This window comes from Nicotiana attenuata, chromosome 7 (assembly GCF_001879085.1).
Source record: "Nicotiana attenuata strain UT chromosome 7, NIATTr2, whole genome shotgun sequence".
NCBI lineage: Eukaryota > Viridiplantae > Streptophyta > Magnoliopsida > Solanales > Solanaceae > Nicotiana > Nicotiana attenuata.
Genome location: NC_031995.1, coordinates 1,097,270 through 1,118,640, shown reverse-complemented (window position 1 = coordinate 1,118,640; position 21,371 = coordinate 1,097,270). Strand labels below are relative to the sequence as shown.

At 41.0% G+C, this 21,371-nt stretch overlaps 1 protein-coding gene across 2 annotated transcripts; it reads right to left on the bottom strand.

Annotated features, from left to right (window-relative positions):
- On the bottom strand, window positions 13,119-20,050 carry LOC109228484 (translation machinery-associated protein 22-like). Of its 2 annotated transcripts, XM_019393584.1 has the most exons (8): window positions 19,820-20,047; window positions 19,664-19,726; window positions 16,389-16,450; window positions 14,964-15,045; window positions 14,773-14,840; window positions 14,617-14,700; window positions 13,454-13,523; window positions 13,119-13,329 (listed from the first exon to the last, which is right to left on the bottom strand). In XM_019393584.1, exons 1-7 carry the CDS (start codon window positions 19,965-19,967, stop codon window positions 13,467-13,469), a joined length of 564 nt encoding a protein of 187 aa, XP_019249129.1. In that variant the 5' UTR covers window positions 19,968-20,047; the 3' UTR covers window positions 13,119-13,329; window positions 13,454-13,466. The 2 variants fall into 2 exon arrangements, with proteins under 2 accessions (XP_019249129.1, XP_019249128.1); XM_019393583.1 differs by having other exon boundaries at window positions 13,119-13,523; window positions 19,820-20,050.

Below are 21,371 nucleotides of genomic sequence, written 5' to 3'. Positions count from 1 at the left end.
TCTTAAATTAAACTTTCTCGCTTAGTCATTAGTACTCATTGATTACGTGCCACACATCTCTTTTTAATTATATTAAAAAAAATGACTGTTTACCCTAAAATTGGATAACAATTGAATTTATACGTAGTTTTAAGGATACGTGATATAACTTGGTACAAATTAATAAGACTAAACTAGTATTGATATTAACGATGAAAGAAATAATGCAAACCACACGAATTCAACAGCCATTGGCCCTTGAGTTCGGTCACCCTTGAACCAAATATGTTCCAACTTGCTTATGAACAGAATAACAAGATAATAAAAACTAGAAAATAGTAGTATATTGCTTTGTATTGCGTGAATATGATGATCTTTACAAATGATCAGACTCCCCTTTATATAGTAGGGGAGTCCTACTCTAAGTACAATCCTATATGAGGTAAGAAATCCCATGATTGGCTAATTAATCGGCCTCTTCTGATACGTGCCGGGATTCGTGCCGTGATCCTCGTCCGATTGCAGATATTTCGTCTTTCCGTTATTCGACTCGGTAAGCTTCCCTCGATCTCTATCTTGTTCAATCTTGATCTTGGTCGATCTGGATCTCAATCGGTCTCAGTCTTAATCGGCCTCAGGGCCACGAGCTCGGAAACCTAACTTTACATCATAGTTCGATATAATACGATGCTGAACCTTGGCTTATCGCGCTCCAGTCTCGATCATTCATACAAAAAGGGAAAGCCTGAATTTGACCGTATACAGATAGTCCCCTCGTTTCTTGGAGAGAAGATGACGAGAAACGATATGAATTTTTCCAATCCCACCTCGATAGGCCATGACGTAACCGACGAGCCCGATTATGACATCAGCAACAAGTGGGTACTGAAACGTCCCATCGGTTCGGTTATCGAGGCATTAAATGCCTGTCAGTTGCTAGTCGGAAACCATCGGATCTGAATCGCCACCAACAAGTTATAAGTACCGCCACATTCTTCCACCTAAACTTTACGCTCAAAATTTCCCTCATTGTTGCTTCTCTTCAGAAATCTCTTTGTTTTGCAGCTCTCGCTCCTAAACCTCTTGAATCTTAAGCAAATCGCATATCATCCTAATTCCCTTCTCTTCTACTTTACAATGGCAAAAACTTCTAAAACTGTACCGCAAAAGAAGACCGCCTCTTCTTCACAGCCCGCCGGTGACGGAGCTACGGCCGAACCTCTTTTTGAGGATTTTGTTCCGGGAGGGTGCCCTACTTTGGCCGATTTTAGAATCGAAAAAACCTACTCAGTACCTGGTCGATGTGAACCAGTCTCGAGGTATATATGTACCATAACCGATGATCTCCTTGACAAAGTTAAAGAGGAGTTCCATTGGGTCGATAAACATGTCGTGGTACCTTCGCCCGAGGAGTCGATCACTACCTATATGGAGGGTCCCTAAGTGTTTACACTTATCCTTCCACGTTGAGTCCCTTGGACCCTATCATCGCCTCCTTCTGCAAGAGGTATGACGTGACCCTCGGTTAGATCCATCCTACCTTCTGGAGAATAGTGATTCTCCTTCGATTCTTCGTGAGCAAAATTGAGGGATGTCCTTTCACCCTCGACCACCTTATGCGCCTTTACAGTCCCCGACTCTATCAAGGAGGGCTGATTAAGCTTGCTCGTCGGGCCGTCAAGGCCCCGTTCTCGAGCATAGATGAGTCTCGCGATCGAGGTTGGATGGGCCGATTTGTCCGAATAAGGACTTCGGACCTGATCCCTGCTGAAGACATGCCGTTTCTGGAGAAATGGAACATGAATCGTGAGTAGTACTTTGTCTCTCTAATTTTGCTATTTTACCTCTTATCTTCTTTCCTCATCTGTATTTTTTGGTGTTGCAGTTGTGACCCAGGCGCCGGAGGTAATCCCCGATCTCAAGCAATGGGTCGAGAGCTTAGTATCGCAGAGACCTTACTCCGAGTGTGCTTGGATGGAACTGTCAATGGGTCGATGAGAGGCCCGCAATCATGGTAAGCTTCTTTCTTAGAACGGTTATCATTCGGGCTACTTCTCGAGCTTACTCGTCTTTTTTCCTTTGCAGGCCTTGGGGATGTGGAAATGAGGCCCCCATATGAAGAAGAAATCCTTTCCCAACCACCTGCTCCGAAGCAGGCCAAAGAGAAGAAGAGAAAAAGGGCTGCGAGTTCCCTGAACTCGAAAAAGCAAAAGCAAAAGAAAAGGCAAGCCCGTAAACCCAAGGGGAGCACCATCGCTCTATCTTTGGAGTCATTCCGTCGGCTAAGGGACGAATCCGAAGACGAAGAAGAAGTGGAATCAAATCTGGTAGCCTGTGTGTGGGTTGGTGCTTCGATACAAAAGCCCTCCGTACTGGAGCAGGTTAACGAGGGAGCTTCGGCTAAGGCTCCCGAACCAGAAAGAGTTGAGGCCACTCCATCCCAGGCTGAGATGGTCGAGAGAGAGACCAGGGGTGAGGCTTCCCGAGTGGCGGAAGATGTTCCAAGGGACGAGCTTGGTGTGATCGATATTTCTGGGTCCCCTAAGATTTCGGACGCCACGATCCGTGAGGCTAATATTTTGGAAGGTCGCCCTTGCGAGGGTCCTCAGGGAAACAGTCGATATCCATGGCTTCTTGGATGGGGTTGAGTTTGATTCCTTGGGAGATGTCACCGGGTTTGGTGACTTACCAGTGCCGAAGAAAACATCGTCCCAAAGCGCTACTGGGTTTTCGTCGAGCCCAAACCTGGTGGACCAATTCCTTGCCCTAAGTTTTAACCCCGACCATAGGCGGAATATAGTGTTTTCTGTATCGGAGGATGCCCGGGTCTTCGCTCCCCCCGTGGGGATTGCCAGCTATCTGAGGTGCTAGGTGACCGAGGAAGACCAAGCTGTGATGAATGCGGTGGGAGCTGCTTGCCTATTCAACAAGGCCCAGCATGCTTTGAATTGGGTAACTTCGAGGGTCATTCCATTATCTCTTTTAAACTTGGAGTCATAGGTAATTCTAACATTTTTTTTCCTTGCTTGTAGGCTTCGGTGTTGCATCACGAGACTTTCCTTCAAATCCGGGAGGAGCGCGAGGCTGAGGTTCGGGACCTTACTGAGAAAAATGACACTTACAAGTTTCTCAATGAGAAGCTTCAGGCAAATATAGTGACGGCTCGGGATGAGCATGCTAAGATAGCCGAACAGGTATTCCGAGTGCTTCACGATAGTGAAGACTAATTTGAGATAACGACTAACGATTCAATAATGTAGATCCGGCAGAGGCTCGAACAGATCAGGGATCTTCAGAAATAAATAGATGCAATTCGAGCCGAGGCTGAAAAGTTCAAGAAGAATATGGATATCTTAGCCTCGAAAAAGGAGGCCGTCCAAGCAGAGTTGGAGTCGGCCGAGTCCCAGCTCCGGGTTACAAGAGAGAGAATCACGATGCAAGCAAAGAAAATCGAGGAGCTTTAGTCCGAGTTAGCTAACTTGGCTAATGAGCTCGAGGCGGCCAAATATGAGGTGGCCGCGGCCAACACTAAAGCCAATGCTGCTGCGACCCAGTATAAGGTCGATGTTGGGGCCATCCAGGCGCAGGCCAAAAGCATGGTGGATCATGCAAAGTGTCAAGCTCAAAGGGAAGCCCTCGAGGAAGTCCATGCTCAGGGCTTCGATATACAGGCTGCACTCGAGAACGCCAAAGCAGAGGAAGCTAGGGCTCGAAAGCTCTCCCTTCCCGATGAAGACTCAGATAGTTTAAGTGAGTTTGAAGGCGGGGAAGATCTCGAGGATGGAGATACTACCTCTGATGAAGACTAGGCCACTTAGGCCTTTAGGTTTTTTGTTTTTCTTTTGCATCCTTTTGAGGCCATTTCGCCGTTGTAGATTTTGTATTAGGCCGATTTGGCCTTTGTTAAAAACTATTGTATATAAACATAAGGCTTTTCTTTCCCTTTCGGCTCTTAATTTTTTTTCCTTTGCTTTATCATTTGTATTCACAAAGGTTGGAATGCCTTAGCATGAAACAATAAGGTTGTGTTCGAGGGTTCGAACAAACCTTGTCTTTATTGCCTTTCTGGGTTAAGGCATTATCGGGGTTCGATGTTCCCAAAGTTTTCTCCCGAAAATATCTTAAGTTTAAGATTCTGCCGAGGGTAGCCTTTAGAACCGGTGTTGGAAGAATTTTATTTTTTCTTTTTCGAATGCCTATTTTTGTTACGAATTTCGGATGTCTTCGAACCGTGTTAAATTGGTGGTAGCCTTTTTGTTCGGCCGTAGCCCGGTGAGATTGCTTTCCCGAGTTACCCAGGCTTACCTAAGATAACAGTCCCCGAGTGGGTATGGTTGCGGCCTTAAAAATTTGGGGGTCACCTAAGAGGTCTTATGCCCCCGACGCTCAATAGTTCGATCTGTTCGAGTTTATTTTTCGGATGGCAGTCCCCGAGTGGGGGGGGGGGGGGATCACCCGAACTCTAGTTATAATCGTCCCTTGAGATCGTTTCCATAATAGATCGAAAGTACGGAATTGTAAAGTAGAAATAAAAAAATTCTAAGGCATGAGATAATTACAAGGAAAAATACTTCTCTTTATTCTTGTGAAAATTGATTACACATGCGTACATGTTTTGTGCCAGGGCTTGAGAAACCTATGTGGGCATGGTTCGTTTGACCGTTTGTACCTTACAACAAATCTCACCTATCGAGGCCCCGTTATTATGAAGTAATTTCCTCGCAAAAAAAGTTGACATCCAAGGGCAATGCCTCCAGTATTCGAGGTTGATTATAGAGGAACCTCGGATACTGTTAGTGCTATTTTTGAACCGATTAGTGATCGGCCTTCGACTCTAAGTTAGTACGATCCATTGTTTCCTCGTTAAAAACCTTGCCGAAAAACCCAATTGGGACAAAAAGGGTTCAAGGGAAAAAGAGTGCAACGCGTGCTTTCAGACCTAAAGGCTTCGTGCCGCTCCTTGTCGATAACCTGCAAGTGTTAGTCAAAAAATAGAAAGAATTGAAATGGGGTCGTACCTTAGCAGTAATATCGTTTAAGATGAGTTATGTTCCAAGTGTTCGATAGTTGTTCTCCGTCCATCATTCCTAGCTTATAGGACCCTTTCCCTGTGATCTCGAGAATCTGGTATGGCTCTTCCTAAATCGGACCCAATTTCCCTTCATTTAGATTTTGGATGTTTAATGTGACAGTCCTCAGCATAAGTCTCCGACATTAAAATATCGAAGGTTGGCCCTTCGATTGTAATACCTTTCGATCCGTTGCTTTTGGGCAGCCAATCGAACAAGGGCGGCTTCACGTCGTTCATCCAATAACTCCAGGCTTGTATTCATGGCCTCGTCATTTGATTCCTTCGTCGCAGGTCGGAATCTGATGCTCGGCTCCCTGACTTCGACCGGTATTAAAGCTTCGGTGCCGTAAACCAATGAGAACGGGGTGGCCCGGGTACTGGACTTCAAAGTTGTGCGATACGCCTAGAGAACTTCGGGCAATATCTCTCTCCATTTTCCCTTGGGGTCAGTCAACCTTTTCTTGAGGTTTTGGAATATGGTTTTGTTGGTCAATTCGGCTTGTCCATTCCCATTAGGGTGATAAGGTGTTGATAAGATCCTTTTGATATTATGGTCTTCGAGAAATTTGATCACCTTGCTGCCGATAAACTGTTTTCCCTTGTCACATGCAATTTCGGATGGTATTCCGAATCGACATACGATGTGGTCCCAAAAGAAGTCGATGACTTCCTTCTCCCTAATCTTCTGGTATGCCTGTGCTTCAACCCACTAAGAGAAATAGTCAGTCATAAACAAAAAAAATTGAGCCTTACCTGGTGCTGATGGAAGAGGGCCGACGATGTCCATCCCCCACTTCATGAACAGCCGGGGCGATAAAACCGAATGCAGAAGCTCACCGGGTTGATGAATCATCGGAGCATGTCTTTGACATTTATCATATTTTTGCACAAACTCCATCGCATCTTTTTCCATATCAACTCAGTAATAGTCGGCTTTGATTACCTTTCGAACCAATGATTCCGCGCTTGAGTGGTTCCCGCATGTGCTTTCGTGGACTTCCCTCAAAATGTACTCAGTATCTTCCGGTCCCAGACATATTGCTAGATGGCCGTCGAACGTTCTCCTCAGTAAGGTTCCATCTTCGGACAAGTTAAATCGGGTTGCCTTTGTGCAGAGGGCCCTCGATTCCTTTAGATCTGAGGGAAGTTTTCCGATCTTCAAATACTCTATGTATTTATTTCACCAATCCCAAGTCAAGCTTGTGGAGTTTATTTCGGCGTGATCTTCTTCTACTACTGACCTCATAAGCTGTACGACCTCCCCCGAGTTGAGATCGTCGACCTCGACCGATGATCCCAAGTTCGCGAGGACATCGGCCTCACTGTTTTGATCTCGAGGCACATGCTACAAAGTCCACTCTTTGAACCGATGTAATGTTACCTGTAGCTTGCTTGGGTATCTTTACACTCGCTCATATCTTGCTTCGAACGTTCCGTTAACTTGGTTCACTACAAGGAGGGAGTCACACTTAGCTTCAATCACCCCCTCCCCTAAGCCTTTGGCCAGTTCGAGCTCTGCAATCATGGCCTCATATTCGGCCTCGTTGTTAGTCAATTTTAAAGTTCTAATAGATTGTCTAACTATATTACCTGTGGGTGGCTTCAGTACGATGCCAAGTCCGGACCATTTTACATTCAAGGCACCGTCCGCAAAGAGGGTCCAGATTCTCGAAGATGTTCTCGAGTTTATCAACAACTCTCTTTCGACTTCGGGTATTAGGGCCGGGGTAAAGTCGGCCAAAAAATCTGCCAAAATTTGAGATTTGATAGTTGTTCGGGGTTGATATTCGATATCGTACCCGCTGATGTCTATAGCCCATTTGGCCAGCCGTCCCGAGAGTTTGGGTTTATGCATTATATTTCGTAAAGGGTAGGTTGTCACAACACATATAGGATGGCACTGAAAATACGGTTTCAGTTTCCTATAGGCACTTAGCAAGGCGAGTGCCAATTTTTCTAGGTGAGGGTATCTTGTTTCGGCCTCACCTAAGGTCCTACCGACATAATAAATTGGAAATTGCGTACCTTGTTCTTCTCGGACTAGTACTCCACTTACCGCTATTTTCGATACCGCTAGGTACAAGTACAGTCGTTCGTCTGCCCTCGGCGTGTGAAGAAATGGTGGGCTCGACAAGTATCGCTTAAGTTCCTCTAAAGCTCGTTGACATTCTGGGGTCCATGTGAAGTTGTTTTTCTTTTTCAGCAACGAGAAAAATCGATGACTTTTATCGGACGACCTCGAGATGAATCGCCCCAGGGCTGCAATGCACCCATTTAGCCTTTGTACAGCCTTCACATTATCCATTACTGTGATATCCTCGATAGCATCTTATCGGGGTTGATCTCGATTCTTCGATTGGATACCATGAATCCGAGAAACTTGCCGGACCCGACCTTGAATGCACATTTTTTTGGATTCAGCTTCATGTTGTACTTCTTCAATATACTGAAGGTTTCCTGCAAATGCTTTAAATGGTCCTCTGCTCGCAGGGACTTAACTAGCATATCGTCAATATAAACTTCCATGGTTTTTCCTATTTGTTCTTCAAACATTCGGTTTACTAGTCGTTGGTAAGTGGCACCGATATTTTTTAATCCGAATGGCATTACTTTATAGTAGTATGTGCCATATTTAGTGATGAAAGAGGTTTTTTCTTGGTCTCTCGGGTTCATCTGTATTTGGTTGTACCCAGAATAGGCATCGAGAAAACATAGAGTCTCGTGGTCGGCCGTGGCGTCGATCATGCGATCGATATTATGCAAAGGGAAAGAATATTTGGGGCGTGCTTTATTTATGTCTTTATAATCTACACACATTCTAAATTTGTTTCGTTTCTAAGGAACCACGAGTACATTTGCTAACCATTCCGGGTATTTGACCTCCCAGATGGATCCTATTTTAAGGAGCTCGGTTACCTCGTCCTTGATGAAGGCATGTTTGATCTCGGACTGGGGTCTCCTTTTTTATTATACCGGGCGGAACATCGGGTCCAAGCTCAGTTTGTGAGTAGTGATATCCGGTGGTATCCCTGTCATATCGAGATGGGACCAAGCAAAAAAATCCATATTAGCTATAATAAATTGAATGACTTTTTTCCTGAGCTCGGGAGTTAACCCCGTGCCCAGGTATACCTTCCGATCGGGAAGTTGTTCGATCAGCACGACCCGCTCCTGTTCTTCGATTGTTGACTTGGTAGCGTCGGAATCATTGGGGGCGATAAAATATCGAGGAACCCCGAAGTCATCATCTTCGTCAATCCCTTGCTTGTCCAATCGGGTCGAAGCTGGCATCGATGATTGCTATTTAGCTTCCTGTTTTGCTTTCGAACCTGAGTCCTTTGTTGATGAGTATGTTGATATCGGAATTAATTCATCGACGGCAAACATCTCCTTCGCGGCGGGTTATTCCCCGTAAACCGCCTTTATCCCCTCTGGTGTTGGGAATTTTAATACCCGGTGAAGGGTCAAAGGTACAGACCTCATGTTGTGGATCCATGGTCTCCCGAATAGGGCGTGTTATCTCATGTCCCCCTAGATTACATAGAACTTGGTTTCCTGGGTGGTACCGGCAATGTTTACCGGTAACATTATTTCTCCCTTAGTAGTTTCGCAAGCCATGTTGAATCCATTTAGCACTCGGGCCGCAGGTACGATCTCGTCTTGCAGGCCGAGTTGTTCTACGACCCTCGATCGAATGATGTTGGCCGAGCTACCTGGATCAATTAGCACACGTTTAGTTCTAGTTTTATTCATCAGTACAGAGATTACCAGTGCATCATTATGAGGTTGCATGATTCCTTCTGCATCCTCGTCGTTGAAAGATAGATTCCCTTCTGGTAAGTAATCCCGAGTTCGTTTTTCTCTTGTGATTGACACTTTGGTGCGTTTCATCATCGGACCTTGAGGAACATCGACCCCTCCGATGATCATATGGATGACGTGCTGGGGTTTGTCTTATCCGTTTTGTTTTTTGGAATCCCTGTTTCTAAAGTGATTCTTAGCTCGGTCACTCAAAAATTCTCAAAGATGACCGTCGTTGAACAAACGGGCTACTTTTTGCCTCAATTGTCGACAATCCTCCATCATGTGGCCATGTGTGCCATGATATTTGCATATTTGGTTGGGATCCCTTTGTGCTGGATTAGTTTGCAAAGGTCGAGGCCACTTGGTATCTTTGATGCGTCCAATGGCCGATACGATGGCAGTTGCGTCCACGTTAAAGTTCTGCTCCGACAATCGTGGTGGTTCTTTGGGGCCGATAGATCTATCGAAGCTGTTTTTACTCATGAGTCCCCGAGAACTTTGACCTCGATCATTTCTCCTCTCATTTCGTGCAGAATTTCGCCCAGATCCGCTGCTTCAACGCTCTCTATTATAAGGCTGATATCGATCCCTGTTCGACCTTAGTTCTCGGTCTATATCCTTCTTGATTCTATCGACGGTCTGAAACGGACCCTGAAGAAGCCCCAAGTTGATTGTCCTCAACCTGAATTTTGACTGATACCGATTATGCACATCAGCCCAAGTAACGGCCGGATATTCTATCAAGTTCTGCTTCAATTATTGTGAAGCCACTGAGCTTCGAATGTTGATCCCTTGAGTGAAAGCTTGAACATCCCAATCATCAGCGACCAGCGGCAAGTCCATCCATTCCATTTGGAATAGAGACACGAACTCCATGAGTATTTCGTTCTCCTTCTGCCTTTGAAAAGGTCCGACTTTCTGGTTTCCACCTTGATGGCCCCGGCATGTGCCTTTACAAAAGAATCTGCAAGCATAGCAAATGAGTCAATAGAATTAGGTGGTAAATTATGGTACCATATCATAGCTCCCTTATATAGAGTCTCCCCGAATTTCTTCAGCAAGACGGATTCGATCTCGGCATCTTACAAGTCATTTCCTTTGATAGCACACGTGTAGGAGGTGACGTGTTTGTTTGGATCAGTCGTCCCATTATACTTAGGAATAACGGGCATGCTGAACTTCTTGGGGATTGTCTTCGGAGCCGCACTCGGGGGAAAGGTTTTGTAGAACTTTTTGGAATCCAGTCCTTTCAATATTGGTGGTTCCCTCGAGATTTGGTCGACCCTGGAGTTATAGGTTTCCACCTTCTTGTCGTTTTCCTCGATCTTCTTTTCCCCTGTCTCGATTCACTTCATCAGTTCTTCGAGCATCTTTATGATAGCAGGATATGTCTCTGATTCCTTCTCGTTCGATTTCCTCGAAACCGATTCGACCCTGTGTACGATTTCCTAGGATGGCTCGAGTTCCACCCTGCCCCGTGTGTGGTTCTAGTTTTGGAGCTGGGCTATTGCTGCCTGCTGAGCCTGCAACATTTTGAAGATCACCCGCAGGTTGATCCTGCCATTCTCACTGCCACGTGCTCTCTGAGTAGCTGATCGGGCATCCCCGCGGTCGCTGCTTTCGGGATCGACGGCCAGATTTCCATTGATCGCTACATGTGAACTGACGTCGATTGGATCTACAACGGGAATTCCATCGAGGCGAACAGGGGGTACAACGTTTCCTGGTGTAATGTTCTCATTTTCGCCGTGGTGGCTGAGATCATTGTCAATATGTTAAGGTGTTGACTGAGAGTTTGACATTTTTAATCCTGTAATCAAAGATACTTCATAGAACAAGTGTAAAATAGTGTGTGTCACGAAAGTTTGTACGAGGTAATCACTATTGTCCCTAGCCCCACGGTGGGCGCCAAACTATTTATCCTAAAATTGGATAACAATTGAGTTTATACGTGGTTTTAAGGACATGTGATATAACTTGGTACAAATTAATAAGAATAAACTAGTGTTGATATTAACGAAGAAAGAAATAATGCAAACCACACGAATTGAACAGCCTTTGGCCCTCGAGTTTGGTCACCCTTGTACCAAATATGTTCCAACTTGCTTATGAACAGAATAACAAGATAATGAAAACTAGAAAATGACAGTATATTACTTTGTATGCGTGAATATGATAATTTTTACAAATGATCAGACTCCCTTTTATATAGTAGGGGAGTCCTACTCTAAGTACAATTCTATACGAGGTAAGAAATTTCATGATTGGCTAATTAATCAGCCTCTTGATACGTGCCGGGATTCGCGCTGTGATCCTCGCCCGATTGCGGATATTTCGTCTCTCTGTTATTCGACTCGGTAAGATTCCCTCAATCTCTATCTTGTTTGGTCCCGATCTTGGTCGATCTCGATCTCAATCGGTCTCAGGGCCACGAGCTCGGCAACCTAACTTTGCATTATAGTTCGATATAATACGAGACTGAACCTTGGCTTATCTCGCTCCAGTCTCGATCAGTCATACAAAAAGGGCAAGCCCGAATTTGACCGTATACAGATAGTCCCCTCGTTTCTTGGAGAGAAGATGACGAGAAACGATATGATACAACTATCTTTTGAAAACTATTTAGTCTTAGCATGTTAATTTTACCTCAAATGACATGACTTATTTGGGGTTCTTATTGGGATCCCTTTTGTCAATATAGCTCCGCCACTAATAGGATATAGTAGGGTGGCAAACGGACAGGTCGGGTCGAATATGGTACGTGTCACGAGAGGTAATGAAAAAACAGATAAATCATCCGACCCGACCCATATTTAATACATAAAAAGGGTTAACCGACAGATAATATGGGTAATGACTTTTTAAATATAATCAATTTTTGGAGAATTCTTAGTCCCCCAAATTGAGGAACCCCCAATTTGATGCTTTATAAATGTAAAAGTTAAACTCATTAGTTATCCATTGGTTATCCATTTTCTAAATGGATAATATGGTTCTTATCTATATTTGACCCGTTTTTAAAAAGTTCATTATCCAACCCATTTTTTAGTGGATAATATGGGTGGTTAACTGTTTTTTTAACCATTTTGTCACCCCTAGGATATAGTATCAAGGCAAATTATAAATATTATAAGAAGTTTCTACCCATAATACTGCTAGGGTTTTGTTTCTACTGCCTTTCACCATCTTCACATTATGTACTGAAGTCGATTATTTGAACGCAGTTTTGTAGTTAAAGCACATTTAACAGTCGTTCGATTCCAAAGTTGTAGCTATAACAGTACCAAGAGCTCACCCGTCCATTAAGGAAATTAAAATAGTAACCATTGTTTACAGAAGAAATGTTATCTCAGGCTACCTATGGGAGAAATTAAGAAATAGCCAGATTTACAAGTGGTCATACAAAAATAGCCATAGTTTTAAAAGTAATAGAAATTTAGCCACTTTTCATGTAAAGATAAATCTAAACGAAAACACTGTTCAAAATCTGGAAAATACTCCAGCATAATATACTGGAACTCCAGCATAATATACTAGAGTTCCAATATAATATACCGATCCAGTATAATATGTTGGAAATTCATACACATGTGCTCCAATCTCCAATATATTATGCTGGAACTTTCCGCGTGTTGGAGTTCCAGCATAATATGCTGGAAGTTCATACACAGGTGCACCGATCCCCAATATGTTATGCCCGGCCCCTGTTGCAGCAAAACAGTGGCTATTTTTCAATGGCTTTGCAAACGCTGGCTATTTTTGAATGACCAATCCGAAAACTGGCTAACCCGTGCTATTTTAACGCTAGCCTAGTGCAAAGGTGTGCCTCATGAAAAAAGTGTTAAGTCATTTTAAGCATTCACTTGTACAATATTCATCTATAAAATGTACTAGCTAAAGTTCGTAGAACATTACAATGCGAAGACACTTATCTTCTAATGAAGTGTCTTTTTGGAACAACTGTCAACTGGAATGTGTAAAGACCAGCTCTATTTCACTTGTATCAATCGATCAAGTCTGGTACAATTTTACATGTACTATTCTAGAAAGGAGGTCACGACGAGGTGGAGAGTGAAGAAGACAGAGAGAGGTTGGGCTAATTTCAAAAATTTGGAGAAGAGTCTTCCAAAAATAGGAACTTCTTTTATATAGAAGTATGAAATTTATTGATGATGCAATAAGCTGCTTCATATTATAAATTTGGGAGATCCATTACTCTATTCCAATTGCTATAGATTTATTTTTCTCACTGATAACCAACTTAGAATTGAATCCACAAATATTGATATAAAAAGAAATACCAACGCCATTCAATAATAAGAGAGAAACTACCACTAATTACAGTGTAATACAAAATTTCACTTTGTCCAAATTCAGAAACAAAATAGTATTGCAGCAACTGTACAAGCAGATATGCTGCAAACCAAACCATATCTCAACTGCAAAATCCCATTCTTTTTGGGTTTCCTTAGCTGCTGTAGGGAAAAGGGTTGGACGGGTTAGGAGCCTCAATAGCTCCAAACAAATTTCACCCCAAAATTTAGTCGATTTGCTATGAGCATAGAATAAATAAAACACCTTGCTGAAAACAAGACTAACCAGTCTCTCAAGCTTATGCGGCGGGAACCTTTTTCCCATCTTCTATGAAGAATATTGCAGATTCTGGAACCTGCGAACCGCAAAGAAAAATAGCTTCAGCAAACATCTTAACAAATTGGATAAGACAAGGGTAATTACTAATATAACATTTTTAACCTTTTCAACATACCCAGTATGAGGGTAGTGTGTACGCAAGACCTTACCCCTACCTTGTGAAGATAGACAGGTTGTTTCCAATAGACCCTCGGATCAGGAAAGCATAAGCACAACATTAAAGAAAATATAGACAAGAACGGACAACACCAAAAAGCCATATAAAAGCAGAATAAAAACAACAAGATAGTAAAGTGATCAACAATGACCGGGTCAAACTACCTAAATAACACTATATTCCCACGCACAATTCGGTATCCATTTAATGTAGATGTTCAATGAAAGAAAGTATACTTCTGAAAGAAAGTAGCCACTGGCTCCAAAAATAGAAATAGCAGGAAAGAGGAAGTTCCGGTTAGCCTCTTAGTTATTTCATCTCAATCTGGTGAAGTTCTTATCGAACATTTGAGGGGACGCTGAGAGCAATACAAAACATGTGAAGTCCTGAGGCTACTATAATGTAGGTACAGACATGGAAAAACAAACAACAACATACCCAGTATTAAAAGGCACAGACATGGACCAAAACCTCAAATATAGAATAAATTCCAGATCTGATCAAGCCCTTATTAGACTCTAGAGGGGACACAAGAAATGGAAAATAAATTTCAAAATGGTCCGGCCCTTCCCCGGACCCCGAGCATAGCGGAAGCTTAGTGCACCAGGCTGCCCTTTTTTTATAACTCACTAGTCTTTGACAACATATAGTAGCAACAAGAAAGAAGTTTACAAACTGTTTTAGATAAAAGGACAAATTCTAAAGCATAATTTAAACTTCAGAAGTCCATGGTTTGGCTCAAGTAGATCAAAATTTTGTATTTTGACCACATATAGGGGGACCTGATCTCTGTCAATTGCAGTTCCTTTCTTAGGTAAAGAGAGAAATTTGACTCTCTGGTAATTATAAAAATACAGCTATAAAATCAGCCATAATTTTCTGTAATAGTATTAAAGAACCAGCTACACATTTAAAGACAAAAAATTGAGTATAAGAGAGAAATTAACATTACATCGCGCCAGGTTTCTGTAATAAAGTCCACAATGTCGTAAAATATGTCTCCTTGAACGTCAATCTGCTCCTTCTCAGTTGGGCCCTGAAGGGTGAATGCAGGTCAGGCATACAACAAAATTGTGCCAGAGAAAATAAAACCCATAACTCAACACACCTTCACCACGGAAGCTCCAGTAGCAAACTTTTTACCAAGCTTTTTGGAAGCATCGCTTAGTTTAACACCTTAAATGTAAAAAAATTAGCCAAGCTAAGAACTGCAGCAACTTGGAAGTTGAAAAGGACCTAAAGAAAGAAGAGCACACATTATGCAACATAATACAGATTAAAATATAGGTATTTGCTCACCAAAGAGTTCGAGGCCTTTGATGGTAGTGATACTTTTCCGCTTGTTCCGTGTCACCTTTTCAATAATAATTTCTTGCTTGTCCTACAAAATAATTCAACAACTTATCATCAATCGTAGATTAGTTTAGGAGCTCTGGTCCTGGGCATAGTTAAAAGCTGATTGTAGGAAGTTAGAAACATTGTGTATCACTTGTAGATATGTCACTGGCTGTTTCTACCCTTTTTGTATAGCAAACTACATCATGCCAAATGATTTTCAGTCATACTATCACTCATGAAATCATACCTGAATTTATTAGCTGACTTTTGCATTGCTTAAGTTAGCTGCCCAAATCAATTCAAGCATCTGAGATAAGAACTCTTAGTAAACCTACTCTATCCCATTAGGATATCCACATATCTATTTCAAATTCTCAATTAACAAAAAGAAAAGGAACATAGAAAGAAAAGAAACCCAAAAGGAGCAGCCATTTGCTTCTATCCACGTGACACCTTTATTTCCTCTAAAGCCTCAAGATCATATGTTTTTTATCTTTACACCGAGGGTCCCAGAACAGAGGACCCTTGACAACCACTTCCATTCCGGGTTCTCTGACAGGTTTTACAACTAATGCTGAAATAAGCAAATGCTCGATTTAGAGGACCAAAAAAGATCGAGACATTAAGTCAAACAATTTCAGCTCACTTATCTGGTACTAATAATTTTCATCCATGAAATGAAAGTCTAGCCTAATGCCTATAACAGCAAACATTGCTTATGCAAAGAGAAACACTAGCCTAAAGAGTTCGCTCACAGGGAAACTAGTTAACAGGAATTTTAATGAGCTAGCCTAAAGAGTGTCTTTGGCAGCTTCTGAGTACTAGTTCGCAGGGATTTTTGTGGGTAAAAGTGATTTTTATAAGCTCTATTGCTTCCCGTTAGTTTAGCACTTTATTTAGTCCTTATACACAGCCTTCAGACAAGAAAGGTTGATCATGACATGGACCTCACAGGCAAAGCTTTCTTTCTTCACATTGACAAGGAAAAAGTCCTTCACAAAACACAATAGCTCCAGCCAGTAAGTTCAACCAGGCAAAATAGTATCCAAGGAAAATGACATAATGAAGAATAAACAGTTGATCACTACTTAATTTTTCATGATGAAAAAGTGCTTAACCTTTTAATTAACATCGTCCACATTCACAATATGTCGGTAAAAGTATAACAAATAAGAAGGAAGATATTTAGCCTAACCTAGGAAGGAAGCTGACAGGGATGTAATACAAAATTTTACACGAAAAGGAATTAACAGGAGGAATTCCAAGAAAGTAAACACACAAAATTTGTATCGTGGCTTGTACTATCATTGGGACGAGGGCAATAGAAACTTTAAAAGAGAGATTTGCATGCTTCAGGTAAAAAGGAAAGTCCTTGAAAGTTCTTACTTTCTTTTTTATCTTTCCACCAGGAAGGCGTTTGACTTCTTCTGGTTTAGATTCTGAAGAACCTGATCCAACAAAGGGAAGAAAGAGGATAAGAACAATTTGAAAATGCAAATTCAGAAGGCAGATTAAACAAAATACCAATGTCAAACGTAGAGTTCTCTGTTCAAGAGGGCTTTCTAAGTAGATATCATAAAGGGTAAAGAAACAGGAGAGACAACAAGAAGAAAATGGAACATAGTAACTTATAAACCAGCAGGCACGGCTCAATAACGAGAACATACAATTTTCAACTCAAAACAGTAGACATAATGTTAATGTGAAAAAAGGAAACCAACATCTCTTTACGATCCTCTGCATCAATCCCTCTTCCTTCCCCTTTATCACCTATGATCTAGGGAATATGTTTAAAGTTATCTACAAGCTCCAGTGCTTTACAGAAATTTCCAGCCTGCTTAAAAAAAGCTACTCATATCTGAAGCTCTTAATACTTAGGTAGTGCTTGGTTGACAAGATTGTTCTATTTTTGTCTCAATTTTCGGAGGAAGGGAACAAAGAGGGAAAACTTGTTTGGTGACTAAAAGGAGGAGAATTTCTGGGAAAAAACTCTAAAATTATGGAATCAGCATAGAAAGGGCCCCAACGTGTTTTTCCATATTTTGCAGGTAACATAGAACACAGGATTTACCATAGTTCAGGACGTAACAAACACCACCCAACAATATTTGGATCACCAAACAAAACCCTTTGATCTCATCATCAATCTCCTCCTCCTTCATCTTCATCTTCAATCACTCTTTTCTTGGCCCTCTCTCTCTCTCTCACATACATGCACCCTAATTCAGGGGCATCACTTATTTCTAACCACAACTCACAACCTCAACTCCATTGGCTCCTGTTCTGACTTCTCAAGCAAACACTTCAACTTGGTAGAAATGACCATAATTCATTTTCAATTAAAGATTTGGAATGGTTATGGGTGGTTAGACCCCTTTGAAGTTTCTCCAGCAAAGCACTAGAACTTGGTAGCAATATTTTTTCGATCAAAGAATTGGAATAGTTGTGGGCGAGTTAGACCCCTCCAAGTTTCTAACTCCTTCTTTCTACTACTTCCAGTTCATTTGGCTCTAGTTTCGATTATAAGCTTTTGTGCACATTTAACATACATTACGCTAAATATTTTCTTCTAAGGTGAAAAGGGGCATTATTCATTAGAACATAATCCCTTCTGTAATAATTGTTCATGCTTGTAATGAGCTGAAACATAAGTAACAGAAAGGTACTCTAGATTTATACTTTGCCAGTTTGCTCTTCAAATATGTGTAGAGAGGTACTTTAGATTTTTACTTTAGATAGTTTTTCCTGTTTCAAACAAAATGTGTCTGTTTTCAGTTACATAGCTTAAGACCTAGGATCTTCAGTATTCACAAAGATTCATAAGTAAAGCATTTTCCAAATTACGTAGAGCTTAGAGACTTCAGAGCAGCAACATGCCTCAGAAACTACACGCCAATAACATATACAAAAAACGACTTATTGTGATCAAATATTCTATAAGAGGCAACAGAAAAGTCAACAACCAATAAGCTCTAGTACTTTTCAGTGCTATAAACCCAGCTTCTAGTACGAAAAATTCTTGGATTTCAAGAAGACATAACAAATCTGTGCCAAGTAATCAAATGTAACATTCTCTTCCCTTTTTAGCCTAACCCTCATAAGTCATAACATTATTTGAAGCAGTAACTTATAATCAAATCCTATGCAGATTGCAGAGAATCAAACTAATTCCCCTACACACCCAAATGCCCCGTGCAGAAGGGTAATGTAGAAGCAGGTGTCACTGTGCTAGGTACACATTGAGAAACTATGGAGAGCCTTCATGTTATGACTTAACAAATGTAATCAAGTAGAAGTTTTGACATTGAATGCGACCTTCCAGACTAAGAGATACACAAAAAACTTACACCTTTGTGACCAAACTAAATAAGAGAATGCCTTGCACCACTAAAAGAGCTTGGATTATCACTCCACAAGAAGTTATGTGGACAACATGGAGCAGCCCTCCTCGAGTGAAGGCAAAGAGAATCAATCTATAATAGCATAGGAGTATGCTGCTTTTTATTCATGGAGTTCACAAAATACCCTTATCTGTAAGGATGATTGGGTAGAGTTTGTAGAAAGAAACTATTTTCTATGATTTCTGTGTATGCCTCCTGTAGACTAGGCATCTTTTTGCAATAAAATGACTAATGAAAGAAATAGCAAAAGGCCATCCGCCAAAGTGATCTGGGAGTACCCAATAACATGAGGAGAAGTATATGGATCAGCACAGAGGACATTATAAAAAGAAACGCGTCGCTCAACTTTGGAAGAGGGAAAACCATTTAGGTTGATAATCAGAAAAGAGATACGAAAAGAACTTCTGAAACTAAGGGAATACAACCAATAATGACTCAATGACATACCCTAACTGATTGTCAAACTTAGACTAGATACCATAAATCAGGAAATTTTTTTGTAAGCAGCTCCAAAAGATCTTTCAAGCCTGTATACACAATTCTTCTTCCTCATGGCATGTTGATTACAGGATATCTGTAGCAACCTTATGAGAATTTATGTCCTTGGTCTTTCTCAACTTTATACAGCACAGATATTTTCCTGGCATTTATAGGCATCACACCAATGATCGGCTTTGATATCTTGAATAAGGTGAGGGATCACTGATCAGAAAGATTGAATTAAACTTCAGACGGAATTCCCCTCTACAACCTACAATTGCAGTGTCAGCTTATTAAGCCACCACAAAGTACCGAACAGAATATTGTACTAACCCCAAGATAATTACAGTTTTTTTTCATAACAGTGATATCCAGCAAGCTCGTGCGCACCTCCACTATTTTACCGGCTACTCATGTCCTCACACCAGTCCACCAGTATAAGTACTTGATAACTTTGTCTGCCAAAGCTTCAGCTCATAAGAATATATCACCTAGCTTTGCTATTTCTGCTGGGATTCCAACCATGGTCTCATTCCCAGTTTCATCGACCAAAAAATATTACTTCTTTCACCCCTTTCCTTGTTAGCATCTTAGAATCATTATTTCTGGAGAAGCCAATTAAACTAGACAACAATACACATAAGGTACCTAAATTATTTCATTTCATTGATATATATCCACATAAAACAGAGTTTGACAAGAATATGACTAGTCTATCAGCAATTAAACACTTTGAAAAATTGCAAGTGTGTTCAAACGAAACAGCAAAAAGGCTTTCACCTTCTGAGATTGAAGTGGACTGAAGCTTATCAGAGACTTTATCAGCTTCTTTTCCATTTGATTCTGCAAAAAAAAAAATGAATAAACAAAAGCATAAGAATTAAGGAAAACAGACTCTATATTATAAAACAGGAAGTTTTTTAGGGTAATAACCACCTTTGAGGAGATCCGGGTAGGTATCGGGTGCGTTTTGAATCAACCAGGGTTTGCATTTCTCGAAGTCGGGTCCGAACTCACAGAACTCAGCGGGTAACCCGCAGACTCCACAGTATAAGACTTGAACAGGTTGAGGCTTCTCCGCCATTACAGATCGAGCTCAACTTCAGTGCGTAGCGTTTCTGAGAATTGAGTTGTGAAGTGAAAAGAGGGATTTGGTTAACTCGCACCTCGTATATTTTTTATACGAGGTACGTATTAGCGTTTTGGCCAAAAAACATCCTTGAAGTTTATAAATAGCTTAATTACATCCTTACAGTATTTATTATATGAACAGAAAACATCCTTTCACGTTTCCAAAAGTGAGCAAGTTCCGTCCTTGAGTAAACTATCGTTAGGAAACTAACGGCCCCTCCCCTTTCCCTGTCAAGGTACCACTTACGAGGGATAAGGGATAATTAATCCTGAAATTAAATTTAAATTTATATTAATTGGGATAAAATTACATATAACTAATTATTTCTATAGGAGAGTGAAATAACTAATTCTGAGATAACTTGTTTTCAACCAAACGACTCCTCAGTGCATTATGAGTTCATTGTGCATCACCTTGAGGTCTCAAATAGAGATGGAAGAAATGTTAGGGACATGGGGCGGAGCTAGAGTAAAAATTACAATTTTGGCAAAACTAAGTAACTTTTATTGAGATTATGCATTTGTGTTTAAAAAAATTAATTAATATATATAAATAATCTATCTTGAATCTAGCAAGTTATCATTTAAAATTTACAATTCATAAATTTAAAATTATGGTTCCGCCTCTAGCTATGACGACCCATCAAAGTCGGGGAAAAGGGAACAAAAAGGGGACTTTTGCATCTATACTCGATTTTGGGGTCACAATTGAACCTATACCCATTTTGCAAAAAAGTTTGCAAGCGTACCCACTTTACGATCTACTTTAGACTTATGGGTCTGAAGTTATAAAAAACTACTTGAATTGAAAAAATTGCACTTCAAATGCACTTAAGGCCAAATAGGTCTGAAGTGAAAAATTGCACTTCAGATGCACTTAAGGCCAATAAGTTTGAAGTGAAAAATTGCACTTCAGATGCACTTAAGACCAAAAAGTCTGAAGTGCAACAAACGTTTTCATTCACTTAAGGCCAATAAGTCTGAAGTAAAAATTTGCACTTCAGCTGCACTTAAGGCCAAATTGGTCTGAAGTGTAACCAATAGTTTCATGCACTTAAGGCCAATAAGTCTGAAGTGAAAAATTGCACTTCAGGCCAATAAGTTTGAAGTGAAAATTTTCACTTCAGATGAACTTAAGGCCAAAAAGTCGTTTTCATTCACTTAAGGCCAATAAGTCTGACGTGAAAATTGCCCAGAAACGAAAATTTGTTCTTCGAACTATAACAATCCAATATATGATTTAATATCTAAATCTACTCCAAATGAGCTCAAATTTGAAACATAGCCTCCAAATATCATCAGGAACAAACTCCAATCATCAATTTGTCAAAACAACAATAAATCTAATGAACTCATT

Coding starts and splice junctions, on each gene's coding strand:
- LOC109228484 (XM_019393583.1), bottom strand. CDS start 19,967: ATGGCGGAGAAGCCTCAACCTGTTCAAGTCTTATACTGTGGAGTCTGC. Junction 16,451..19,663: donor GTCCACTTCAATCTCAGAAG/GTGAAAGCCTTT, acceptor TTGTTGGATCAG/GTTCTTCAGAATCTAAACCA. Junction 15,046..16,388: donor GTGGAAAGATAAAAAAGAAA/GTAAGAACTTTC, acceptor ATTATTTTGTAG/GACAAGCAAGAAATTATTAT.